The 27,323-nt window shown below is 45.8% G+C and overlaps 1 protein-coding gene across 3 annotated transcripts in view; it reads right to left on the bottom strand.

Annotated features, from left to right (window-relative positions):
* LOC149337800 (uncharacterized) overlaps positions 1 to 15,171 on the bottom strand; it is a 29,285-nt gene extending 14,114 nt beyond the window's left edge. For 2 of the 3 annotated variants that reach the window (XM_089553531.1, XM_089553529.1), the window contains exons 1-5: positions 15,003 to 15,171; positions 14,330 to 14,377; positions 9,673 to 9,788; positions 5,731 to 5,885; positions 3,963 to 4,096 (exon numbers count right to left, since the gene is read on the bottom strand). In XM_089553531.1, coding sequence (XP_089409657.1) covers positions 3,963 to 4,096; positions 5,731 to 5,885; positions 9,673 to 9,788; positions 14,330 to 14,377; positions 15,003 to 15,005 — 456 coding nt within the window. In that variant the 5' untranslated portion in view covers positions 15,006 to 15,171. The remainder of the gene's footprint in view (positions 1 to 3,962; positions 4,097 to 5,730; positions 5,886 to 9,672; positions 9,789 to 14,329; positions 14,378 to 15,002) is intronic. The other variant, XM_089553530.1, reaches the window with a different exon arrangement.
* Between the last annotated feature and the right edge of the window lie 12,152 nt (positions 15,172 to 27,323).

Below are 27,323 nucleotides of genomic sequence, written 5' to 3'. Positions count from 1 at the left end.
AGACAACGCCATCCAAGGTGGATGCGGCAATGCGGTGACAAGCAGCACCGTTCCAAATCCCAAGTCGATGTTAAATGCGCCGGAGATACCGCAGGCCAGCGTTCGGGCGGCAGCTGAAGAAGCCCTCAGCGGCATCGCGCTGCTCCAGGTGCAACACGCAGCAGTGAAACTGACCTTCGCTGAAGTCTACCACTGGACCGATCGACAGACCTTTTGCAATGCACTCTTGAGGTTAGAAGGACCAGAGGAGACCAGGTATGACTCCCCGCCATCCTTCAACAAAACCTGGCCACAATTGGCCAGAATGGAAAGAGCAGCTCGAGCGCGCCTTCCCAATGACAACACGAATGCAATGGCTTCAATGTGAAATGGAGGAACAGTGTCACAAGTGAGCTGAGCCCACTGAGTGCTACTACGTGGACAAGCTCTTGAAGGCGCACCGGTGCAACCTTACAGATGAGGCTAGCATTGAGTATCTCAGAACGGTCCTTAAGAGGGGAGCTGGTCTTGAAAAGAAAAATTTATTAACTTAGTCATAGTTATGAAATTTTCAGGGAACATGTATTTTTGTGCGCTGATTCTAGATATGTCATTTAATTTCGTGTGAAGCAATTCCTTGAGCACTTATGAAATTTTTATGCAAGTATTTTGCGAAGAGTTTTGAAGAAAATTTGCTGTAGGAAACTCGCTGAAATGTATGCCATTGGGTTCTCTTGACACCAAGGAATGCAAGAAGGGTAAAATTATCATCCTGGCTATCACAGAACTTGAGCTATTGGGTACCGAAGCTGCCACTTCAGAAACAGGAATACGCACTTTTCTTCTCATTTCTGTAGCGACAACTTCAAAACCCTATAACTTAAGTTCTACGATAGGCAGAAGACAATTTCACCCTTATCGCATTCCTTGGTGTCAAGAAAACCCAATGGCATACATTTCAGCGAGTTTCCCACAAGAAGTTTTTTTCAAAACTCTTTGCAAAATACTTGCATAAAGATTACATAAGTGCACAAGGAATTGTTTCACATGAAATTAAGTGACATCTCTAGAACCGGCACACAAAAATACATATTCCCTGAAAATTGCTTAACTGTGACTTCATTAATAAATTTTTTTTTTTTCAAGACCAGGCTCCCCCCTTAAAGGGGCTGCGAAACACTGCCTGGGGGAATACCGGCTATACTTCAGGTGGGTTCTTTATGTCACACAGATGCTGACTTAAAAAGAATTACAGGAATCGATGCACAGGAACGGGAGTTATTCAGTAAAGAAATTTCAAAATACAAGCAAACAAAACACTGCCCTCAACTCGATTTTGGCGGGGCTTCCCACTCCTATTTCGCTCTCCCAATGACGGCACCTGGCGCAACCAATCAAAACAGCCAGCCAGAGCACGTCGCGGAAGTTTGCACTCCATGGTTGCCTGCTCTCTGTAACTCGTTCTTGCTGAGACTGGCAGCGTTGTTTCCATACCAGAGCGCCCCTGGTGGTGTATTTTTATTTTACTTGCTTTGCAGGGCTTTTATCTAAGACAAGCAAGTTGTTTTTGTTGATCTAATATAAAACGCAGACAGGTGACAAAATGTGTCTCTATTTATTCACACAATTTGCAGTATATTTACTGTTTGTCCGGTTATCAAGCTCGCGCCAGGTGATGTCATATCCGCTGCTAAAAACCCGCCGCTGTGTGGCGACACCATCAGAGCCATGAAGTTGTTTTTGGGAGGACATTAAAATATTAAAAAACGGAATGTACGCGGTATTACCGACGCTAATAGCACCATTATAACTCACTGTATGCAATCAACAGGCAAAACAGTTAACTAAGATTGTGTTTCTGGGCCCCCTTAACAACAAGGATGCCATCAGAGTAGTCAGCGTGTGCACGTACAACACCTACTTCAGTGCCTCAAATGTCTTGAATCGGAAACACTGGTTCTCAAAATTCCAAGCCAAGCAGTGCCCAAAATGCGCCCACCAAATTCAGCGCTCCTGGCAACAAAAACCAAGCACCAGCATCGACCTTGAACATCAGCTGCGTCCGCAAGGACCCTTCTCAAAGCGCAAGGAGGAAGCCGTTCTCCCAACGAGAGAGGAGAACCCCCTCTGCTTTAATAGCAGCGAGTACGGTCATGTCTCCCAACTCCATGAAACCACAGTTGAGGATGAGATGCAATGACGAAGAAAAGAATCGCACAGAAACAAGAGAGAGCACTGCTCAGAATGTCATGGGAATTTGATTTCCGATCGTGGAGGCAGCAAACGAAAAATACTTCATGGTGGTGATAGCACACAGCTGCGATATACGGGCCTCCATCGATCTCGGTAATTAGTGTGTAACCCTACACGAAATTCACGAGGTTGTTCACAGTCGGAGGTTATGGGTCAGGACGTGTGACACTGTGGGAGGAATGAGCATCACTTTGATGGCCGATCCAGCACAATGGACTTTCCCGCATGAAAGCAGTTTTCTGCAGGTGGACACCACCACCCCATGTACCTGAAAGCGCCCATGAAGTGCCCACTGAAACAGGGAGCCAGTCATGCACCTTTTCTTTCCTCAAAATCCATGGAGTCTACAATGTTGCCAACGCCTATTGCTGTATTGCTCCAGTGCCATGTTTCTGCCAAAACATCATCAGCACAAACCCAAGCAGTGCACATCGTGTCCACTGAACCAGGGAGAGAGTTATGCACGTTTCCTTTCCTTTTTTGACCAGATGGAAGTAGATGGAGACGACCATGTGCAATGCAGAGCGCATGAGTGTTGAGTTTAATACGAGGTACGATTGGCTGCGTGACTGGCTGATAATAGTGCCCTCGTGCAGTGGCTAGTGAAGCCGATTTGTTCGCGTTGCCGTTGGTTTGAAACCCAGTCGTGGCAATATTTATTTTATTTCTGCAGGTATGTCAGAAACTTCAGACAGACATCGGCTTTTTCAGGACTGCTAGTGAAGTACTAGTGCTTTCGCATTAAAAATCTGCAGACACTCTTTTTTCCCGTGAATGAAACCTAGCCATAAACTCGGGTCAACTTTTCTGGAGAAGAAAGTGGCTTCACTAAGTGGGTAAATACGACACTTCAAACCAAAGTTTTGCTTTGTGTGTCGTATGCCGTATTTTCAGGTGTATAAGACGCACCCTTGTATAAGATGCACCCCCCATATATGCTGGCTGTCATTGAAAAAGTTGGTATGTATGACGCACCCCAATTTACCCAGTTAGGCTAGTGAGACTGAATTAAACACGCTTGCATGACCATCGCCGAATGCACCGTTAGGCAACGCTAAGTGATCGAAGAAGGCAAAACTCACATCATACCTGCCCACATTTTAGAAAAAAGAAAGAAAAAACGAAAGAACTCTCCTATATGCCCATAACAACATTTTATTTCTACTTGAAACCTTCGAAGTCTTCATCTTCAGATGCGCTATCAAAAAGCTCGCCCATTTCTGAGGCAACACGGCTGAAACATTCTCTGCGCACTACGTACACGAAACAAAAACAAAGTTGCAAAGGGTGGCTAAAAAAGAACGCTGACTTGTCTTGGCTTGACAATGGCGAGAAGTGGGATTGTCGCCATCTTTTGGCATTTCACATTGCTTTTGCTTGGGGCCTCCGAAACGGTCGCGTGTTTATGATCCCGGAAGTCGTCATCCCCACTGTTTCATGATTAAGTTCACCTAAAAAAAAGTTGCGCACGGCGGTCTCCGTATTGAACTATTAAGCGTGTTACAACCGCGTCATTGGTAGTGATATTTTTTCGGTAAGAAAAGCTTGAACATGAAGCTGAGTAATTTATGAACTCGCAAAAAAAAAAACTGAAAAATATGCGTATAAGATGCACCCTTGTATAGGACGCACGAGCAAGATTTTTGAAAAAAAGCTGCGTCTTATACATCGGAAAATACGGTAGTGCGAATTTTCACTCCTAGAAAATACACTTGGGGCTTGGCACTCACGGTGTGGGCGTTGGCGATCTTCTTGGCGGTCCAGACACCATCGCCGCTGCTGGACAGCACCGAGACAGCGCCGTCCGAGCTGGCACAGGCCAGCACCAGGCCAAACTCGTGTGGCGCCCAGCAGATAGAGTTCACTGCAGAGATGGCAATAATGCATGCTCAGGGCACCTTCCATATGTGCTCTCCTTTCCCCTTACTTGCAGTCATAATCATCATCATCATCACGCCCACTGCAGGGCAAAGGCCTCTCCCATGTCTCTCCAATTAACCCTGTCCTTCGCCAGTTGCTGCCACCCTATTCACGCAAAATTCTCAATCTCATCCGCCCACCAAACTTTTTGGCACCCCCTGCTACGCTTGCCTTCTCTTGGAATCCACTCCGTTACCCTTAAGGACCAGCGGTTATCTTGCCTTCGCATTACATGCCCTGCCCAAGCCCACTTCTTCCTCTTGATTTCAACTAGGATGTCATTAACTCGTGTTTTTTCCCTTACCCACTCTGCCCGCTTCCGGTCTTTCAAGGTTCTTTCCATAGCTCGCTGCGTTGTCCTCAACTTAAGCTGAACCCTCTTTGTTAGCCTCCACGTTTCTGCCCCACAGGTGAGTACTCTCAGTGCATGTTGCCAAAGGACAGGATGAGACTGTGCAGTCTGAAAGGGACACCGAGAAAAACTCAACCCAATTATCGCTGGACATGTCGGTGTTTGTCTGGCAGCAAAAGACTCACTTATTGCAGAGAAAATTCACATTCAAAGATTTTGCCACTGCATGACTGAAAGCCACACAACGTCTACAGTGACAAAAAATTAGCCCCCAATTTACCTGGTGCAGCTAAATGTGACTTACCGTATTTGCTCGAATCTAATGCAAGGGGTGCCTTCACATGGTTCCCAATGGGAACCATTAGAGAAAAAATAGCGCCAAACCATGCATACCACGAGAAAGGAACGAGGACGAAAGCGCTAACTCACAACTGAAATTCTATTGAAGCATAGGAAGCACCTTGTATGAGGTGAAGTAATCAAGCGGAAAGAAGGGAGACCAGGATGAGAAGGTGAACAGAGGCAACCATCTGGGAATGCACAAACAGGCAGGCAGCCTCAAATCACAAAAATTTCTTAGAAAGGACAGTTACCTGAAAGCGGAATCTAGAAAATTGAACTCAGAGGCAAAAAGAGATTACGATGGAGTGCTGACACACCTGCAGCCAAATTTCTCTATGTAGAAAGCCTCCAGACTAACACGTGCAGTTTTATCCTTGCACTTGCCAAGAATTTTTGTCTCGATTAACCGAGCCTCGCAACCGTCGCAACTCATTACGTGCGCAACCAAATGTGCGTACTTATCTTTCATAGCTGATGAATTTTGGCCATAGTGCCCCGAACTTATACTGTGTTAATGGGAACCATGAATAAAAACCACGAAGGTAATGCGAGAGCAATTGAGGCAAAAAAAGGTACCTAGGTTTTGAGGGTAATACATTCACTGTTCCTGGTCCTTGGCGGCCAAGTGCTCAGAATTCTCAGACAATGTCATCCTCAGTGCTGTCGAGGTCATTCAATGAGGAGCATTTCTTGAATGTCAATAGCTTTGGATATGTCAAGCAGTACTTGCCCAAGCTTGTGTGTTAGCAGACAAACCCTTCCTAAAGCCATGTTGGTTGGCAGCCAATATGCTGCATTCTTCGATAAATGTCAGAATGTGCTTAAGAATGATTTTGCATGAGCACATCACGACATTTTGCTGTCCCCAGCACACTGAGACTCACCAGAGGAGTCATGGTCCTGGTATTCGTACACGCAGCGCCAGCTGTCAGCACCCCGGTCGGCCCAGACACGCACCGTGCGGTCGTAGGAGCATGAGGCTAGAAGGCTGCCAAAGACAGGATGTGCCCAGGCCACCTGCCATACAGGTCCCTCGTGCCTGCAAACACGTGTGCTCTGGGACCAGCCAACACCTGCCCACATTTACTCATGGGAATCAGTCTGGAACAACCTCATCATCATCATTTATTGACCCTTAAAGACCCCTGGGTGGTCGGGCATTGCATAAGGGGGGGGGGGGGGGTTACACCACAATAATACAACAGGTCACAATCAGTGCCATATACATATACTGGCAGGATATAAAGAAAAAAATGTGCATGAACCCATCACAGAGAGTGGCCAAACATACATGAAATGGTAGTAAAACACAAAGAGAGGAATAATCAACATCAGGTTTATAAGTGTGACAGCAGCAGTTGGCGGAACTCACATGGATCGTGTTCAATGACAATGCACTCGGTTAATGAATTCCATTCTTCGATGGCAACAGGCAGAGAAGACTTGTTAAATGCGTTTGTGGAGCCGTGCACGCGTAGAATGCTCATGGAGTTAAAGAGACGGCGCGAAGTTGTGAGGGGCGGAAGCAAAATGGAGTCCCGAAGTGACGGACTCCACCATCAATCCGACCACAAATCCTCCTCTTGTAGGCCCACTCCTTCCAAACTGATCGTGATCAAACTGTCAAAACCACCTCCAGTACCTTCCGGAGCCAATATTAATGTGATTTCATTTAGGTTGCTGCCTCACCAAAAATTTCCAGCTTCTTTGTGCGACCACCAGATACCATATTTACTCGCATATAGGTCGACCTTTTTTTTTTTTTTTTTCAGAAATGTTGCCCATAATTAGTTATTGACCTATATTCATGACCAAACAACCTCGACCTATATTCGTGATGGAGGTCTTCATCATCACCATGCGGGTGCACACAGTGAATTGCTGTGTGTACCCACATTGCTCTTTCGCTCATTTCTGTGGTCTTATCGTGGTAGACAGCTTAGGAAGCAATATATTTTGGCGTTCTGGGCAGGAGCGGTGATAGTAAAGAACGGGAGGTTTTGGAGGTGTAACACGTAAGAAAAAGAGGAAAAGTTGTGTCAGTGATACATGTTTGAACCTTTTTAAAGTTGAGTTTTCATATCTTGAACAGTTCTGTTGATTGCACATGACGTTTGTTTCTGTGCATGCCTAGGTTTCTGTATACTTGCTCGCTTTTCAGAGATTTAACTCAGATGAAGTGTGTGGTTGTCCTACGTCGTATGTGCATGTTTTCCAAAAAATATGGGTCAACTTATATTCGAATAATTTTTTCTTTATTTCTCGGCGAGTCCAATGTACAGGGGTCGACCTATATGCGAGTAAATATGGTATGAAAATCTCAGGATTCCCAAAACTTGGAAGATAGCCCACCTACAATAATTTCAAAGGACCCCAAAGTTATGGAAGTTGGCCCGCCCAAGAAAATATATTAAGGTGGATTAGTGGGTTGGATTAGTATAACCCCATATGATAATCCAATGGAAGGTACTCCAATATTCTTGAAGATGATGACGCATGCATACCATATAAGGGCAACAGAACCGTTTCCGACTGGAGGTCTGGCGGGAGAATCGCAAGAACAACATTGGACGCTCACTGCAGACACCGCATCAGGCAGCCGATATGCTACCGCATTTTAACGCGACAGCGTGAATGCTCCCGCTGCACAGAAAATTCGGCATTGTGAGAGAAAATGAAAGGGAGAAGCAACCTGCCCATCGGATTATGAGAAAACTAATTGTTGTGGCACGTGGCAGTTAATTTAACAGCACGCAGTATTGGGCGAGTTGGGAGTAGTTCATCTTGAGAACCAACAAAGGAGAAGACGACACGGGCGCTGTCTAACAACTGAAGGTGTAATAGAAAAACCCAAGAAATATATAAGGTGCAAATGCGCGAAACTTAAAACGAAAAAAAGGAGAAAACACGAAGAAAAACATCAAGGATTACACTGCAAAGGGTCTTAAGACACTTATCGACGAATGCTATCTCGTTTCCCTGTAAAGCAGCGGACAGTTTTGCCACACACATGTCTGAGTTCTTAGCAATGCAATAAGCTTCAAAAATTTCCCTGCCTATCGGGTTACTGCAGTTGCATGCGATCATCCCCATGCACGACAGGGACAAGCAGCCGGGTTTGCCATGGCTCATTTGTAATCCCCTGAAGGCAGGCGTAGCAACAAAAGAAAAGCCTTCAGGCAGCGCGGGCCAAGAAAGAACCGGACACATATCTCAACCAAAACCAGTCTCGGGTTGCTCGGGCGCAAGACGGGGAGACACTTTCTCAGTCATCAGTGTCGTAGCCTGGTGGCAGAATATGAACTACTCGCAAGACAGTGGCAGTGGAACCGCCACCTTAATACCTGCTACACCCTCACATAGCACTGCCAGGTTAGGCAAAGTGAATAAGATTTCTAGCGTTAAACATTGCCAGCGATGCAGTGATAGTGTAGAGGTAAAGCATATGCCTCGCATGCAAGAGGACCAGGGTTTGAATCTCGGTGCTGCGCAATTCTCCACCGGGTTTAAATAAAAAAAAAACACACACAGCATGTCGACGGAATTGCATAACCAGGCCTGAGGTGGGGTCTGATTTCAGTGACCAGAACCGATAACACACTTCCTCACCAGAGCAGGATTTGGCTACCCTAGTGTAGTGCTTGGCCACAACCTTCTATGAACAACCCAATTAACCCTCGGTCCTCAGTCCCCTGCAGCTGCAGAGCAATTGACTAAAGCAGCGGCCAGACCTGTGATGCAGCGGATGGTGCGAAGAACCTCTGGCTCCGGACAGGCCGCCATTGGACACTGAACCTGGCTGGAATACATGATTAATTTCCTCCTTTGATTGGGTAATTCCCACTTAATAGCCAGCTCGTTGAATTGAACTTGACCTAACTTTCAGAATTTTTTTTTCGGTTTAAATTGAGAAGTCCAACCTCTAGGCACCAGTGAGCCACCAACGAAGCCAACCTGTGGGAACTGCACGCTGACAGCAATAAGGAATTGGCACGTGTGCTTTTCCTACAGTCCTGAGCTTCCCTGCGGGTTCATCGTGTGATTCGGTACTCGTGCCACGCAGCACGAACCCATATGACGCACCGGAGACCAGTGACCATACCTTGGCACCATGAGAGACGGCTCCATCATACCCACACTCATGGCCACTCACACACATGGCCACTAACTCACACTCATAGACCTGAATGTCAGCTCTTGTCGAGAGACCACATTTCACGTTTTTCCCACTTCAGTTCTCACCAGTTCAGTTCAGTTTCAGTTCTCTCACCACTGGGGAGGTGGAAAAATGTAGCCAGTGATGATAATGCACAGCATGCAAGAAGTATATTCAAGAAAACTGCGCAGAATAACACAAGACGGAGGGTGAAACACGTATACACACATGCGCGTTTCTCCCTCCGTCTTGTGTTATTCTGCGCAAAGTTTTCCTGAATATGTCGCTACACCAACTGGCCCAACATTCTGCTCCACTATGCAAGAAGTGTCCACAGCAAAGCAAAAGAGCTATCCTTGAAACGGCAAATAGTGCATTCAAAGCACATTTGCCAGTGGAATTCTCAGTGCCAAGCTTCAACACCAGGTCTAAACATCCTCTTCACTGATTTTAATAGCACTGATTGATACGTCTCTATCAGTAATGGTGACCAGCTGAATGATGTTATGTGAGAATACAAACTGGAAGTAAACAAAGCATTGCAAACAATGCTGCTTTGTTCCAGTACAGTGCCCCTCAAGGGAGGGGCTGCCGCGTGATGCAACACCCACTGAGAGTGCGACAAACTGGTGTCGTGTCCAAGGTGGCAGGAGCACCGCCACACACTCACCCTGTGAGCACGGCAAGAAGCTTCTGTGTGTTGTTGCTGATGTCGAACACCCTCACCGACTTGTCCGATGAGCAGGTTGCCAGGCGTGTGCCATAATAGTCTGTCTGGGCATCGTGCTGCAAGCAAGCCAAGTCTGCGTCACCAATAGAACCCAGCCACAAATGGCAAAGCACAGACTACCATGAACACTGCCAATAGCTCTTCAACAGCACAGGCACACACTCATAGCGAAACCCATACAAGCATATGCATGTAAGCAAGTAAAAATATTAACCACCCATTTACTTTGTTAAACTAAATGCGACGCATGAGTGGCAGCACAGTTTACTTATGATGGTTTTTGCAGACAACGTAATCGGCAGCCTTTCCATTTGGCTGCAGCTCCTGTGAAACCCTCTTTTCCGCTGTCCGTCACCCGGACACATGAAGGCTTTTTTGTTAGTGACCTACCGCTGTGACACTGTGACAGAGGGTGTCGCCCTCTGTCACAGGGTCACAGCGGAGCACCAGGAACAGAGAACCAGTGTAGCAGGCATTCAGAACTGAACTGCCCATGCTGTGCTTGCACACACAGCATACGCCGCTCATTTTTCCCTCCTTCACAGCCGGCAACAAGCCACCAGCGGCCCTGCGGTGTGGCGTAGGTAGGCGCTGCAGAATTTCCCTCTCTTTTCAACCTACCAGCCACGGCAAGTGGGGGACGTCATCCACAGACAGGCCAGCTTTTTCGCTAGCAAGGCATCTATCACACCAACAGCCACACGTCATCATCATCATCAGCCTGACTACGCGCACTGCAGGGCAAAGGCCTCTCCCATGTCTCTCCAGTTAGCCCTGTCTTTGGCCAGTTGTGGCCACTATATTCCCACAAATTTCTTAACCTCATCAGCCCACCTAATTTTCTGCCGCCCCCTGCTACGCTTGCCTTCTCTCAGAATCCACTCCGTTACCCTTAATAAGGACCAGGGGTTATCTTGCCTTCGCATTACATGCCCTGCTCAAGCCCACTTCTTCCTCTTGATTTCAACTAACTAGGATGTCATTAACCCGCGTTTGTTCCCTCACCCACTGCGCCCTCTTCCAATCTCTTAACGTTACACCTATCATTTTTCTTTCCATAGCCACACAGCAGCAGTGAAAATCACAGTGCAAGGTCGCAGGCATACCAGTAATTCTTGCTTTACCTAAGAGTGCCAGGGAAGCATGAGTTCTGTGCTTTTCTGATGGGGAAATTCAAATTCAAAGTTTATTTCCCATCTAACACTACAGATGGAGGAATCGTAGAAAAAAGCTGCCCTTGGGCAGCTTGAAGGCCTCCTAAACCTCCTGTGTCACAATACGGTACACCACCCGTGTGTTCCTGAAATTCAGGCAGGCAGGGACATCATACGCGGTGAACTGCCAGGTCCGCTCGCACTGCCAAAGCTTTCCTTCTCCTTTAGCCACTGACTGATACAATCATAACATAAGAGTAGCGCAAAACCAGGACGACAGACAAAAAGGCAGAGAACGCACACCCACAACACAGGCGCTAACCTCCGACTGACGAAGAAAGCCAAACCCAACCAAGTGAACGGAACCTGAGCAAAAGTAGCGCATGCGCTGACCTAAGAGAAAAAATAAATAGAAAAAAGATGCAATAAAAATGGAAGATCACGGATGTTTTGAACCCAAGAAGGCCAGCTCTCGTTTAGACAAGGAAATGGATGGTGTACTAACACAGTTATCTTGTAAGGCAGCAATCTGTGCAGCTTCACAATTTCTGGAGTTAGCTTATCTCTACTCTTGGCAACGACTGAGCATTTATCCAAAAAAGGCACGCACTTGCAATCTTTGCAATGTAAAGCTAGATTTCTGCCCGTATATGTTTTCATGTTGTTATTGTGCTCCCAAAGTCTATCGTTCAGGCACCTACCAGATTGTCCAATATACTGCTTGTCACAAGAGTAGAGTAACAAAAGGGTTAAATGTTGGGCTAGTTAGTGTTCAGACTTCACAGGCACATTTTAGCGCTAAGGACGGGATGACAGAAAGGCAAGACGAACATGGGCGCTGCTGACAACTGCTTTTATATTTCTTTGTCAACAGCGCAGTTGTCAGCAGCGCCCGTGTTCGTCTTGCCTTTCTGTCATCCCATCCTTAGTGCTAAAATATGCCTGCGATGTCTACAAGGAGTGTCTAATATTGTTCTTGTGAGTTTTCTGGCAAAACTTAGGTTGGCACAGCGTTCCGTTGCCCTCACATGTGGGGGTTGGGCACTTCGGTTGAAAAGAAGAAACGATAAAAGTTTGCAGAATTCAGTTTGCAAAATTCGATTTTAACCGAAGAAGGTCAGTATTCTCGGCATGCAAGGCATAGCTAGCTGGCTGCTGAATGCGAGTCACATTCATTCACCACGGAAATTAAGGAGGAAGCCAGGGGCATGATAACGAGCCCAGTTGTGAGATTTGAGGTACTGCCCAGGTTAATAGACAACATGAAGGACACTGACACCAAAACTGCGCATGGGCGTCACAAAAAAGAATGTTCTTGCTACAGTGACAATTGAGCTGCAGTTCTATCGCCGCCATCAACACGCAGATCACATGATGCCAGCACGACAACCCAAGATTAATATGTCAGTCTAGTTTTTAGATGCAAACTTCAACTTGAAGAAGAGAACCGGTCAAAAAGGACACAGACAAGAAGAGGCATACACCATGATGACTGGACTAGCAACTGTGCTGTAATGAAATATGTTCCAGCAAGGCTAACATATGGGCATGCGTAGCACAACCATCACAACAATCGCCATGCTCCAGAAATGACAAAGGGAAGATAAGCATCGTATCTATCGCCAGCGATCTAAAAATGCAAATTCTTTTTCCAACCGCGCACCGGAGTGGTAATGAAACAATTGTCGCCATGCATACTGCATGATAAAGCATGCTTCTAGAATTTCGTGCTCTTCTTTGGCCCTACCTCTGACAAGAATGCTAAAATTATGGGAACAGAGGGTAGTAACCGCACACAGCCTCCAATGGCGAGGCAAATTTGCTCCACCATCAACAGACCCCAAGGACTTGTGGTGTGCACGACGCAGCCGATAATTGATACGTCGGCCTGATTGGACGATGTAAACCTTTTCGCAGGTAAGCAACTACGTGCGTCGCACATGGTGTGAACAGGCTCTCATGCTGCATCAAACAAACAAGGTTTCTTGACCTGTCTCTTGAGATGAGCCATAAACACGTCATTGCCGTGCTTTACAGTTACCTTCTCAAAGCAGGGCACTGACGTATTTTCTGCCCCCGCAAGCCCTCTGGCTTATGGTCGCGCATCTCAAGAGGCAAGTAAAAATAGCAAAAAGCAGTTGCAGCTGCACGTGTTGTTGCATATTTAGGAAAGGCCTTCTGCGCTACAGTGCCTTTCCTAAAAACAGCGATCGAGTTACAACATAGCACACCAATTGGTGCCATCATCATCATCATCATCAGTCTGACTACTCCCACTGCAGGGCAAAGACCTCTCCCATCTCTCTCCAATTAACCCTGTCCTTTGCCAGTTGCGGCCACCGTATCCGCGCAAACTCCTTAATCTCATCCGCCCACCTAACTTTCTCTATGTTTGCTTTCTCTTGGAATCCACTCCGTTACCCTTAAGGACCAGCGGTTATCTTGCTTTCGCACTACATGCCCTGCCCAAGCCCATTTCTTCCTCTTGATTTCGAGTATAATGGCATTAACCCGTCGACACGGTGGCTCAGTGGTTATGGTGCTCGGCTGCTGACCCGAAAGACGTGGGCTTGATCCCGGCCGCACCGGTCCAGTTTCAATGGAGGCGAAATTCTAGAGGCCCGTGTACTGTGCAATGTCAGTGCACGTTAAAGAACCCCAGGTGGTCGAAATTTCCGGAGGCCTTCACTACGGTGTCTCTCATAGCCTGAGTCGCTTTGGGACGTTAAACCCCAGTAAACCAAAACAAACCATTAACCCGTGTTTGTTCCTTCACCCACTCTGCCTGCCTCCAATCTCTTAAAGTTACTCCTATCATTTTCCTTTTCATAGCTCGCTGCGTTGTTCTTAACTTTAGCCTCCACGTTTCTGCCCCATCGGTGAGTACCGGTAAGGTACCGCTGTTGTATACTTTTCTCTTGAGGGATATTGGTAAGCTACCATTCATGATCTGAGAGAACCTGCCATATGCGCTCCACATCATTCTTATTCGTTTAGTTATTTCCCTCTCATGATCCGGATCAGCTGTCACTATACCTGCCCTAAGTAGACATGTTCTCTTACTACTTCCAGCACCTCGCTACCAACTGCGAACTGCTGTTCCCTTCCTAGACTGTTGAATATTACTTTGGTTTTCTGCATGTTAATTTTTAACCCCACCGTTCTGCTCTGCCTGTCTAACTCACTGATCATGCTTAGCAGTTTATGTCTTGAGTGACTTAGCAAAGCAATGTCATGAGCGAAGAATCGCAGATTACTTAGGTGTTCTCCATTAACTCCTATCCTCAGCTGTTCCCATTTCAGGCCCCGGAACACCTCCTGTAAACAGGTGGTGAATAGCATTGGCGAGATCATGTCTCCCTGCCCGACACCTTTCCTTATTGGAATTTTCCAATTGGTGTGCTCTGTCGTAACTATATATGTTGCAGTATGTTGTAACTTACCACCATGTCATGATGAGCTGTGTCGACTGTGCTTGCAAGTGATGCCTGCTTTCCGTAAAAGAAAAAAAAAAAGAGGAGGGGGCAGGGGGTGATTGATTAAACCGCGCGGTCAATCTCTGCCGGTTTGGGTCATCTGAGCCAGGAAAGCGTGCACGAATTTATTTATTGATTCAAGTTACTCACAGGCTCCTTTACATTGGAGCATTGTGTGAGTGGGGCAGTACATAGAAGTTAGAGAACAGCGCAAAAAAAAAAAAAAACAACGATGAAGAGAAACGTTATACAATAGTTAGCAAGAGGCACTGAGTAGAATACAAATAAAGTAATACAATACACAATAATTAAATAAGTTTCAAAATGTGGCAACATGGAAATGGAACACGATTTGACAGTGAGGCTAAAAAGTGCACAAGTTGGTTCACACTAAGCAGCAATAAAAGAGATTTTTCGCAAGAATATAGAGAACTGAAATGCCTCGGACGAAAGCAAAAGCGTGTCGAGGGCGGCTACTCCGTGCAAGAAGTGAAAGAAAACGACAACCAAACGAGCGAAGCTACGTGTTGCGTGGCGTTAAAGCCAAGGTCGACGACCGCAGCTTGTGTTTATGCGGCGGCAGCGAAAGGCCACCGCCGCTGCTAAGCAGGGACGCGCTAGCGAAATCGGCGGGTCTTACCATGTCTGAGCAGCGCTGTCTACGGTTAGAACACAGTATCCTGGCCGCATAAGTCTTTCTATCTAATCTGACACATGGCAAGCACGCACGTTTAAACAACCGATGAGGTGCCACGCATATGTGACGAACGCACGTGCCACGCACATGTGATTAGATGCGCTTGTTGTCGCTACTGCCTCCACCGCCGTCTGGGATGTTTACTAAAAAATGCCAATAATAAAATCATTTAGATATTATTTTGCATAGTTTTAAAAACAATGTACTGTTAACACTTGCATATATTTTTGAAGGCGTGAAATTTTGATTTTGTTTTCAAATTTTGTTTCGTTTTCGATTTCGATTTTATTTTCAATGCAAAGGAGAGTTGAACTGAAAAAAAAAAAGATTGTTGTTCAAGAAAGGAAATGGCGTAGTAACTGCTAACTGTCCCACTTCTCGGTGAACACCTCAAGCAACGTTTTTAGCATGGAGGAAGGAAAATTCCGCTATTTTTAGACATGGGTAACAGGAAAAGAGCGCGGTGCACCGTGCGATGTCAAGGGTGTTCCGTATTTATCTGCCCGGGATGTAAAAAATTCTCCGCAAACCGCTGGTCTATTTCTGTTCAAGCGCAGACCACAGAGCAAATTATGATAGTTTGCATTTTTCGATAAATCATTTAACATCGGAATTTGCCTGGACTGCCCGGAACCAGTGAAGAACAGGAATCATCTGCGCGCAGGATTTTCATCAAGGCGAGCGCGTCTGCCGATTTATGAGGCTGCGCCGTCTTGCGAACTGCGAGACAACCAATATCGCTCTCGTGGCTGGGTAGGTCTCGCAGTACCCCAGATGGCGCAGCCTGTCAAATATGCTGCTCCGCTCACCCAGACGAAAAAATGGCCTGGCTTAGCTTATGGTTAATCCTAGGATGCGAAGCATACCGCCGGCGGAGGCTGCGCGTCCGCAAGCGAGCGCACGAGTTGAGCCCCAGCTTTCACAGCTGTTGTGACGTCATATCACGTGGTGCGCCAATGTAGGTCAAGTGGTAGCTACGCGGCCGCGCGCGGCGCAGCAAGGAAGAGCTCGGTTGTGCGGCTAGTATGCTTCGCATAAAATTCTCCACGCAGACGACTGCAGTTTTTCGATTCAAAGGCGCAGACTATCATAAGCCACCCTATGGTCTGTGCTTGAGCCCAAACAGGCAAGTAATTTGAAAAAAAAAAAAAATGGAAAATTGGTTTTTTAGAAAGGAAGAGGCGCAGTATCTGTCTCACATATCGGTGGACACTTGAACATAGCCGTAAAGGAAGAGATAAAGGAGGGACTGAGAGAAGAAAGGAAGAGGTGCCATAGTGGAGGGCTCCAGAATAATTTCGACCACCTGAGGGTCTTTAACGTGCACTGACATCGCGCAGCACACGGGCGCCTTTTGCGTTTCGCCTCCAGGTTCGAACCCGGGAACTCCGGCTCAGTAGACGAGCGCCTTAAAGGCCCACTTGACCGAAAGTTTAGTTCGCTAATTTTGCGCTCGATATAGTGTGCATGTTATAAACAATGTTTAGTTTTACTTTTCCCCTTTATCAAATGTATCTCCTGAATTTGCATCCGCCCAAGGTGTGCTTTCTATGATCCTTAATCTAAAAACAAAATCTACCCCAGGACCGGATAAGATACCGAATGTTTTTCTGCGCTGATACGCAGAAATGCTGTCACACTTCTGGTAATAATTTTCTGTGCGTCACTCCACTGCAGCCCTTCCCCCTGACTGGCGAACGGCACGTGTAGTGCCAGTGCCTAAGAAGGGAGATCCTACAATGATTACTAACTACCGACCAATTTCGCTAACATCATCTTGTTGTAAGATGCTTGAACACGTCATAGCCAACTTCATCAGAGATTTTCTGGAGGTTAACAATATACTTTTACCTGCGCAGCATGGTTTTCGTGAAGGATTTTCTACGGTGTCACAATTAACAACGGTAATCCATTCCCTTGCTAGAATTTTAGATAAATCCGGCCAGGTGGACGTTATTTTTTTAGACTTCGTGAAAGCCTTTGACCTTGTTTCATACTCTAAGCTTATTGAAAAACTTAAAATGATTAACCTTCCTCCTTTCATTATTAACTGGGTTGCTGCGTACGTCGATCGTAGACAGTTTGTTAATGTTGATACTTACTACTCCCATAAACTTCCAGTTACTTCCGGCGTCCCTCAGGGCAGTGTGCTAGGACCATTGTTGTTTTTAATATATATTAATGACATTATGAGCGTTACTACCGAACCCGTCCAAATACGATTGTTTGCAGACGACATGTGCTGATCAGGGAAGTGTCAAGGAGGATGACCAGATAACTCTTAATAATAATCTTCAAAGTATTCTTTCCTTTTGTCACTGTTGGGATATGCAATTGAACGCTGACAAAACAGTGCATATGAAAATAACCAAGAAACTTAATAACCTTTCTTTTCCCCACGCCCTCGGGACAGAACCATTAACCGAAGTGAGCGAGTATAAATATCTTGGCGTCACACTAACAAATAGCCTAAATTGGAACACACATAACTAACGTATGTGACACAGCCTTTCGGAAACTTTGCCTTCTCCGTCATAAATTGAAGCACGCACCGGCCGAAACTAAACATTTAGCTTATACATCATTAATAAGACCAAAACTCTAATATGCATGCGTAGTATGGGACCCTTATACCAAAACTAACATTGGCGCTCTCGAAAGAATCCAGCGTAAGGCAGTCAAGTTTATTTTTCTAAGTACCGTACAACTGGTTCCCCGACAGCACTACTGAAACAACATGGAATACCGACACTGGAACTGAGAACAAAAATTCAGCGCTTAAAATTTATGTTCCTTCTTAAAAATAACCGTCTTGCTCTAACTCCTGACCCGAACATAACACTACTTAGGCACGCCGAACACGACATCGACACGATGACATTCTAACGCCATACAGCACCAGAACTAATGTTTTTAAATATTATTTTTTTTCCTGGCACAATAACAGATTGGAACAACTTACCTCTGCCTCTTCTAACCAGCATTGATTCAATTGAAACCTTGAATTGCTCTTAAATGTTTTTCTTGTCTGCTTTTTGGTTGCCCAAACTGATCGTGTTTTTGCCATGCTGCAAGTTTGACATTACATTTTTGGATATTTCATTAATTGGCTTACTTCTGTTTGTTTGTGTTTATGACTTTTCCAAATGAAGAGCGCGGTTTGCACTTCGTTTAGTCCTTGTTTTGCTCATAATCTAGTGCCCAAACAACAAGTGTTTTGAAATTATTATTTGCTATCTTCGTTCTGTACACTGATGTCATTTGTATGCCCCTCCTGCTTGGGCCGTAAAGGCCTGCAGTATTGAATAAATAAATAAATAAATAAATAAATAAATAAATAAATAAATAAATAAATAAATAAATAAATAAATAAATAAATAAATAAATAAATAAATAAATCTCAGATCATGAATGACAGTTTACCAATATCCCTCAAGCGAAAAGTATACAACAGGTGTCATCATCATCATCAGCCTGACTACGCCCACTGCAGGGCAAAGGCCTCTCCCATGTCTCTCCAATTAACCCTGCCCTTCGCCAGCCGCGGCCACCATATTCCCGCAAATTTCTTAATCTCATCCACCCACCTAATTTTCTGCCACCCCCTGCTACGTTTGCCTTCTCTTGGAATCCACTCCGTTACCCTTAAGGACCATCGGTTATCTTGCCTTCGCATTACATACCCTGCCCAAGCCCACTTTTTCTTCTTGATTTCGACTAGGATATCATTAACGCGCGTTTGTTCCCTCACCCACTCCACTCGCTTCCGATCTCTTAACGTTACACCTATCATTTTTCTTTCCATAGCTCGCTGCGTTGTCCTTAACAACAGGTGTATCTTACCGGTACTCCCCCTATGAGGCAGAAACGTGGAGGCTAACAAAGAGGGTTCAGCTTAAGAGAAGGCAAGCGTAGCTAGGGTTGGCAGAAAGTTAGGTGGGCGGATGAGATTAAGAAATTTGCGGAAATATGGTGGCCGCGGCTGGCGAAGGGCAGGGTTAATTGGAGAGACATGGGAGAGGCCTTTGCCCTGCAGTGGGCGTAGTCAGGCTGATGATGATGATTATTATTTAGGCGCACTTGCGGGTAAGCTAGTATGTGAAGCTCTCGTCGCAGCGTTTTCTTCAATTTATTATTTGTTTTTCTTGATGCCACGAATGCCCCTCCTCTCTCTCCACGTCTTTGCGCGAGCTCACTACGAATATCCTGGTGCTAAACTTATCTTCTGTGCGTCAGTAAGCAAAGAAGTTGTGGCTGCGTGACGCCAACAAAAGGCGGCTCGTTTCCCCTGTAACGGTTTATTTCTCTTCCTTTTCGTATCACTTATCACGTAAAGCAACTACAAGTGGCGAAAAAGGCTCTTTTCATTGCCGTCATGCGCGTTTCTGGGCAACCGTGTCCTAGAGATTACATTTTTTCTAGCCTCTTTTTGATGACAGCAGCAGGGATGAGTGCTTGTCTGTCGTGTTCTCTAGTTCGCGTCTTCCTCCGCGCCGTACTGCAAACGTGATTTTTCAAGTAGCCCAGATCCATGCCTTAATGAGTGGTCTATTTCCCTGCCCGACGGCAATCGAGTGAGGCAGCAAGCCAGCGTCTCTTGGCAACTGGAGCAGACGATTCCGCGGAAGCGTCCCAAGCAACCACCGATATCCTTCGGACGACCGACAGAGGTCTGTTTCGGATGTTCTGTACGTCCGCTGAACATCCGCAAACAGCCGGTAGACGTCCGTCGGCCGTCCGAAAGGTGGCCAAAGGTATACGGTTCGCCGGCCGACGGACGTCCAGTTGAGTACGTCCATTGGCGGATCTTTCTCGAATATTCGCATATATGTTGCATGCGTGCTTTTTTCACTCCGCGCGATGCAATAAAACAAAAAACAGTTTGATGCATAGCAGGCATATTTTATTGTGGTTGATACATCAGCAGAGCAATGGGTTATATTCGGAAAATTTCTTAAATGTGACTCTTCAAATGTGGCAAGCTTGGGACACACATCCGTAATCTTCTCACCCACAGTATTTCTGAAATAAAAAGAACGCGGCAAACATCAGTCATGTAAAACAAATGGCACAATGCAGCAGCCCAAGTAAAAACATTGGAACCAATTAATAGAAGTGTTTAATGCTGCAAGTATAACAGACAATGCACTTAGGGAAAGGCATCCCTGCCTTTCCCCCTCTCTCTCTCAATAAGTATAAGGCAATAACTGCTCTCACTTTCCACACCATATTTGACAATGTATATGTTCTTTATTTATTCTCATGGGCCTTAGCGCACTAACCTGCGCAGCACTGTACGCGACTGTGCACAGAAAGCCGCAAAGCTTCCGTTGCGAACCACTGCGAACTACACGTGCTTCCTATGGTCTGCCTTTCGCGCGTTGTCACTCTTTTTATAGGCACAGAGAACCTAGCGATGCCTTAAATATTAACAAGATGCGAAAATACTCCGTCCCGCAACTTTGAAGAGGAGTGGGAATTAGCCGCGCGAGTCGAGGGCTCCCGAAAGTGTGAGAACAGCACACACTTGTGGAAGCCATCTCCTCGCGCTTACTCCCACTGTCCTGTGAATGAATTTTATATGAGCATGCATGCTGCATTGTCCTAGAAGCAAGTTCCAAGAAGTGTACTGGATACATACCTTCGTAGGCAATCACATGTGCACTAAGCCTTCTTTAAACCAAGGTCGACGCAGTACGGGATTCCGGTGTTCCAGAAGAGCTTCAGGAGCTTCCCGTATCTTTCGAATTGCTTAGTTACATACTACTTTCGTCCACGGACCGAACAAAGCCACACATTATAATAACAGAGCTATAAAGCTCTGCGCGACAACACTACGCGACAAATCAAAACAGCGCTACGGAGCCGTACTGATGGATTGGATTGGACTGACCGCGAACTGACATCTATGATGATGGTGATAGCAGAATGCACGGGAGTTTTGATACTTACGAGTGGTTTCAATGGCAAGTTTAGCTAGCAAAACGGTGGACATGTCGCACAACTCCACTAATTTGGAGAAGTTTTATAAATATAAAACTAGTTATTGAGTTCTTGCAAAATTCTGCAACACCTGCTTCTCTTCGATAAAAGCTCATTGGCGGCTCTTGCACTGCAGGAAGGAGTGGAATCGCACCAATTTACAAACATCTTCGCGTCAAGCCCTCCAACTGATGCAAATAAAACAGTATACATACACGAAAGACGCGAATTTTCTGTGAAATAAAAAACGTCCATACTCATGGCGTGGGAAAATACTCGGCCTTACATCCTTCGGACGTACACCTCGTCTCTCATGCGGATGTACAAAAGTGGACACTGTCCGTACGTCCGGCGGATGTACGAATACGGACATCCGAAATCGGATTGTGTTCGTACGTCCGATGGACGTCCGATCTCGGCAAAGGACGTTCGGATCTAGCTCGTACGTCCGACGGATATCTGTGGTTGCTTGGGGTGTAAGGCGGCCTGTGTTGCTCCGACTCCTCTTTGCCAGTGTAGCCTGGCGGGGACAATGGGATTCAAAATAAGTAGTTACCAGGGGCTTATTTTGTGGGGTCTCTTTGTGGATCTGCCGATGTTTGTGTTTTTTTTTCATGTTTCGAAAGGAAAAAATAAATTCTTTCATTAAATTTGTCCTCGAATAAAGCTACTTAGCCACCACGAATTAGGAAGACGTCGCCGCATCGCATCATCAATATAAGTGTAGTCGACACCATCCAGAGGGGGACGCAACCATCTGCATTATCTTGTGGCGGTACAAGCCACCAAGAGAAGCTGTTCAGAAAATATGACCATTTGTTTTCAGACGTGTCCTGCTTTTCACTCCAGAGCAGAAGGCGACGGATCATTTGGAAAATAAATTTGCCACTACTACGTATAATTTTTCACATATAGTGCAGTAATAAGACAAAGGCACCCAAGAGAATGTTGGACAAGTGGGTGTTTAATACAAAAAAAAAATATTACATTTGGCAGGTCATCCTGCGCGCTGCTTGCATGCCCGAAAAACTTGGGGCCTTGTGAACAGTCCTTACGTTCAAAACAACAAAAACAGCATAAGTTCGTTGAATATCACTATCAAGGAAGACCAAATAACCACTTTCTTTTTTCAATGCCACCGTTGAGTGGAAAACAAAGCAGTTCGTCATAACTTTTCGTTTGTCGTGTATAGTGGGAGCGACTGCATCATGCGTAAAGTACACTCAAAACTGCCAGCACATCAGTACCATGAGTGAAACAACTATGCACTGTCTATTTCCACTTCAGTCGCATTATTACAGTCGCCACGGAGCCGCACAGAAAGCGTGCCACGCGTATAACGCGCGACGAACGCGTGGCCTCCCACATGTCTCCGCGAGGGGGAAACGGCTGTGCGGGTTGCTGCAAAGGTGTCTCACCCTAAAAGCTGAGGCAAGCGGGTGTCCAGGCACCCTATAGACGACGCGGTTTTAAGGCGGAAGCCTTCAATGCCTCATCGTTGTAAGCAGGAGTTGTCGACAAAACTGTCACGCTTTTCATATCGGTCCCAGGCGCTACGTTTTTGATGAGATCTCGCAAACTGAAAGAAATAACAATCGCGACACCCCGATCCGATTAGCAATCATCTCTTCGCAAACAACTAAAAACCCGCCCCAAAAATGTTCCCCTGTCCGCTGTGTTCACCAACAAGCGTAGTTTCCTTTCCAAGCGCGAACTTATTTCCAATATTGTCTTGTCATCTAGCAGCAATCTACTGATACTAACCGAAACCTGGTTGAACGGTGCCATCACAGATAGCGAAGTACTAACTGACCTGCCAGACTTCCAAGTCTTTCGGAAAGACCGCCAGGACTCACGAGGAGGGGGAGTACTGATAGCGGTGAGCCAGCAGTTATCATTGTCGATAATTGACGACTCGTCCGATCTGGAAATCTTATGGCTCCACTGCCACGCTGTACCACACACGATTTTACTCCATGTGTGTTATAGGGTTCCACATAACTGTCGTGATTTTTCCTGTCAGCTTAATAATTCCCGCCAACTTTATTCCACTATTTGATACACAAGACTTAACCTTATGTTTCTGTGGGTTTTACCTTTTAGCTGTTAGTTTTTCCGCGATGTTTTCTTAATTTTAGCTGTTAGTATTTTTGCCGTGTTACTTGTTGGCATCTCTTTTTCATTTCCATTGCCCTGTTAACTTTATTGCTTTTATCGCTTTTATTGGTTTTTACCTTTTTGTTTTTACCTGTTTTTGTTATCAGTATCAATTTTCATCTTCACGAGGTCTGGCGTTTTTTTCTTTGTTTTTTCCTTGTTTTTTTCCCCCCTGTTGTTTATTCTTGCTTCCATTGAAACTCCTCACCTTCACATGTTATATTAGTTGAGATCTTTGGTTTGCTTGTGCCGCTTGTCTCGTCATGACCTTGTAGATTCCACTTGTTCTTGCTTTCCTTGTGTGGCACGCCCCCCCTGACATGGCTGTATATATACGTTGCATCTTCACTTCCGAAATAAAGTTGTAAGTTCAGCGCTCCTGTCCGTCGTGTACCGCCTTTTTCTTGTCCGTTGTGTTTTGTGCGCTGGTTCCTTCAGAAGTTAATAATTCCGTAAGTAAACTTATCCGAAGCACCCTAACGCACACATCTTCCTCTTTGGCGACTTTAATTTTCCTAATATTTATTGGCAGCACCAGCCCGCATCGACAACTAGTAATGGCGAAGCAAGGGAATTTCTAGATTTCTGCTACAATTTTAACCTTACTCAAGTAATATCGAAACCTACGCGCGTAACACAAAACTGTGCGAACATTTTAGACCTATTACTGACTAATTGCCCAGATAGCGTTCGGCCCATTACGTACCTCCCTGAGATTAGTGATCACAAAACTATGCATGTCAATATCGACCTTAAAGCAATTAGGCGCCCAAAATACAATAAAACAATCCGCCTTTACAACAAAGGTAATTATGATATAATGAATGCCGAACTGACAGCGTTTTTCGTAAGTTTTTCCTCAAGTTTCCATTCACGAAGTATTCATGAGAACTGGCTAGCATTTAAGAATAAACTTGATGCCCTAGTCAATGCATTCATTCCCCAAATAACTTTCCACGCTAATCCACACAAACCATGGTTTACTAAAAGTCTTAAAAGGTTGGAAAATAAAAAGAAGCGCCTGTTCCGCTCAGCAAGAGCCCATGGAACGCAAAGCGCATGGGCGAAGTACCGCGCTGCAGAAAAATCATATCAAACTGCTATCCATGACGCCAAGCACAACTTTTTTCATCAAGACCTTCCTAATATGCGCAGCGATAACCCCAGGAAGTTCTGGCAAGCCGTTAACCCTGATCATGAACACGCGATTACCCTCAAATATGAATCAGGCGCGGCTATGACCGACTCTGAGTGCGCTACTTTATTCAACAGCAGCGTTCTCATCCGTCTTTACTAATGAAACCGAAACACAACTTCATACATCTAATTTACTCTTTGAGCATGCTATGCCGGTAGTCGCATTTTCCTCACTGGGTATTGCGTCCTTAATTAGAAAAATGAAAATCTCATCTTCATCTGGTGTAGACAATATTAACTCGAAACTTCTAAAGAACACTAGTGATATTTGTGCCGAGTTCTTATGCTTACGTTTTACCCAGTCACTCTCAACAGGACAACTACCGGACGATCGGAAAACTGGAAAGGTCGTTCCAGTCTACAAATCAGGTAACAAAGATTCGCCGTTAATACCGACCCATTTCCCTTACTAGCGTACCCTGCAAACTAATGGAACACGTCATCTATACTCATATCATAAACTTCCTCGACTCGAACAATTTTTTTCATTCGTCTCAACACGGTTTTCGGAAAGGTTTTTCTTGTGAAACGCAGCTAGCCATATTCATTCATGATTTACATGCTAATCTCGATTCTAACCTACAGACCGACGCCATTTTCCTGGATTTTGCAAAATCATTTTACAAGGTACCTCATAAACGCTTAATCCTAAAACTTTAACAAAACTTCTGTTTGGGCTAGATGGTGCATAGCTATAAATGAAATGAAATTTAAGCGCACACGAAAAACGCACACAAGAGGAGATACACACAGGACAGGCGCTAACTTCATCTGATTTATTCGCAGGTAAGAAAGCGAAAATATATGCATAAAACGAGACATGCGCAGTAAAGAAACAGATCGTCATATCACAATGCGTGCTCAAGGTATCTGTATTCTGCCTGCAAAAGATTAACTGATGTATCACTCACACAGTCATGCCCCCTCTTCCTGATGTGAAATGCTTCTAATAATTCACGTGCCGTCTTATCACCGCTCCTGCCAAGAATCTTTATCTCCTTCAGCCGCGGCTCGCACGCTCTGCAGTTCGCACAATGGTCAGCCAAATGTGTCCCCCCACCCCTTAATGCCCGCAAATGTTCCCCCGCCCGGTCATTGACACACCGCCCAGTCTGGCCTATGTAAGCCCTACCGCAGGTCAAAGGTATCTCGTAAACGACACCGGAACAGCAGTCGACATACTTCTTTGAGTGCTTCTTCGTGCAGCCACTCTTCTTTTCCGTGCACGAAATGCGTGAGCAAAGGTGGGCAAGTTTCTTCGGTGCGGAGAACACCACAGGAACGCCGTGTCGGCTTGCCACCTTCTTCACATGATGGGCAACCTTGTGGATATAATAATAATAATAATAATAATAATAATAATAATATCTTTTATTCATTTCAATTCGCAAGTACATGCTCCAGCCCGCGTAAGCGTTATCGCTTGTGTGCGGGGCTGGGCAGCCGAAGTGTGAAGTACATGATCAGCGGTGAATAAAACACACACACACACACACACACACACACACACACACACACACACACACACACACACACACACACACACACACACACACACACACACACACACACACACACACACACACACACACACACACACACACACACACACACACACACACACACACACACACACACACACACACACACACACACACACACACACACACACACACACACACACACACACACACACACACACACACACACACACACACACACACACACACACACACACACACACACACACACACACACACACACACACACACACACACACACACACACACACACACACACACACACACACACACACACACACACACACACACACACACACACACACACACACACACACACACACACACACACACACACACACACACACACACACACACACACACACACACACACACACACACACACACACACACACACACACACACACACACACACACACACACACACACACACACACACACACACACACACACACACACACACACACACACACACACACACACACACACACACACACACACACACACACACACACACACACACACACACACACACACACACACACACACACACACACACACACACACACACACACACACACACACACACACACACACACACACACACACACACACACACACACACACACACACACACACACACACACACACACACACACACACACACACACACACACACACACACACACACACACACACACACACACACACACACACACACACACACACACACACACACACACACACACACACACACACACACACACACACACACACACACACACACACACACACACACACACACACACACACACACACACACACACACACACACACACACACACACACACACACACACACACACACACACACACACACACACACACACACACACACACACACACACACACACACACACACACACACACACACACACACACACACACACACACACACACACACACACACACACACACACACACACACACACACACACACACACACACACACACACACACACACACACACACACACACACACACACACACACACACACACACACACACACACACACACACACACACACACACACACACACACACACACACACACACACACACACACACACACACACACACACACACACACACACACACACACACACACACACACACACACACACACACACACACACACACACACACACACACACACACACACACACACACACACACACACACACACACACACACACACACACACACACACACACACACAAAAAGAGCTCGAACAAGACAGACTCAGAAATTGCTTCCGCAATGCAATAAAACATAGAAACACTAAAGAGCTGAAACCAGACAGACTCAGATACTGCTCCCGCGGTGCA

This window comes from Amblyomma mixtum, chromosome 7 (assembly GCF_055824585.1).
Source record: "Amblyomma mixtum isolate Tamu chromosome 7, ASM5582458v1, whole genome shotgun sequence".
Taxonomy (NCBI): domain Eukaryota; kingdom Metazoa; phylum Arthropoda; class Arachnida; order Ixodida; family Ixodidae; genus Amblyomma; species Amblyomma mixtum.
The sequence above is the reverse complement of the archived record's forward strand: the minus strand, read 5'-3'. Positions and strand labels throughout refer to the sequence as shown.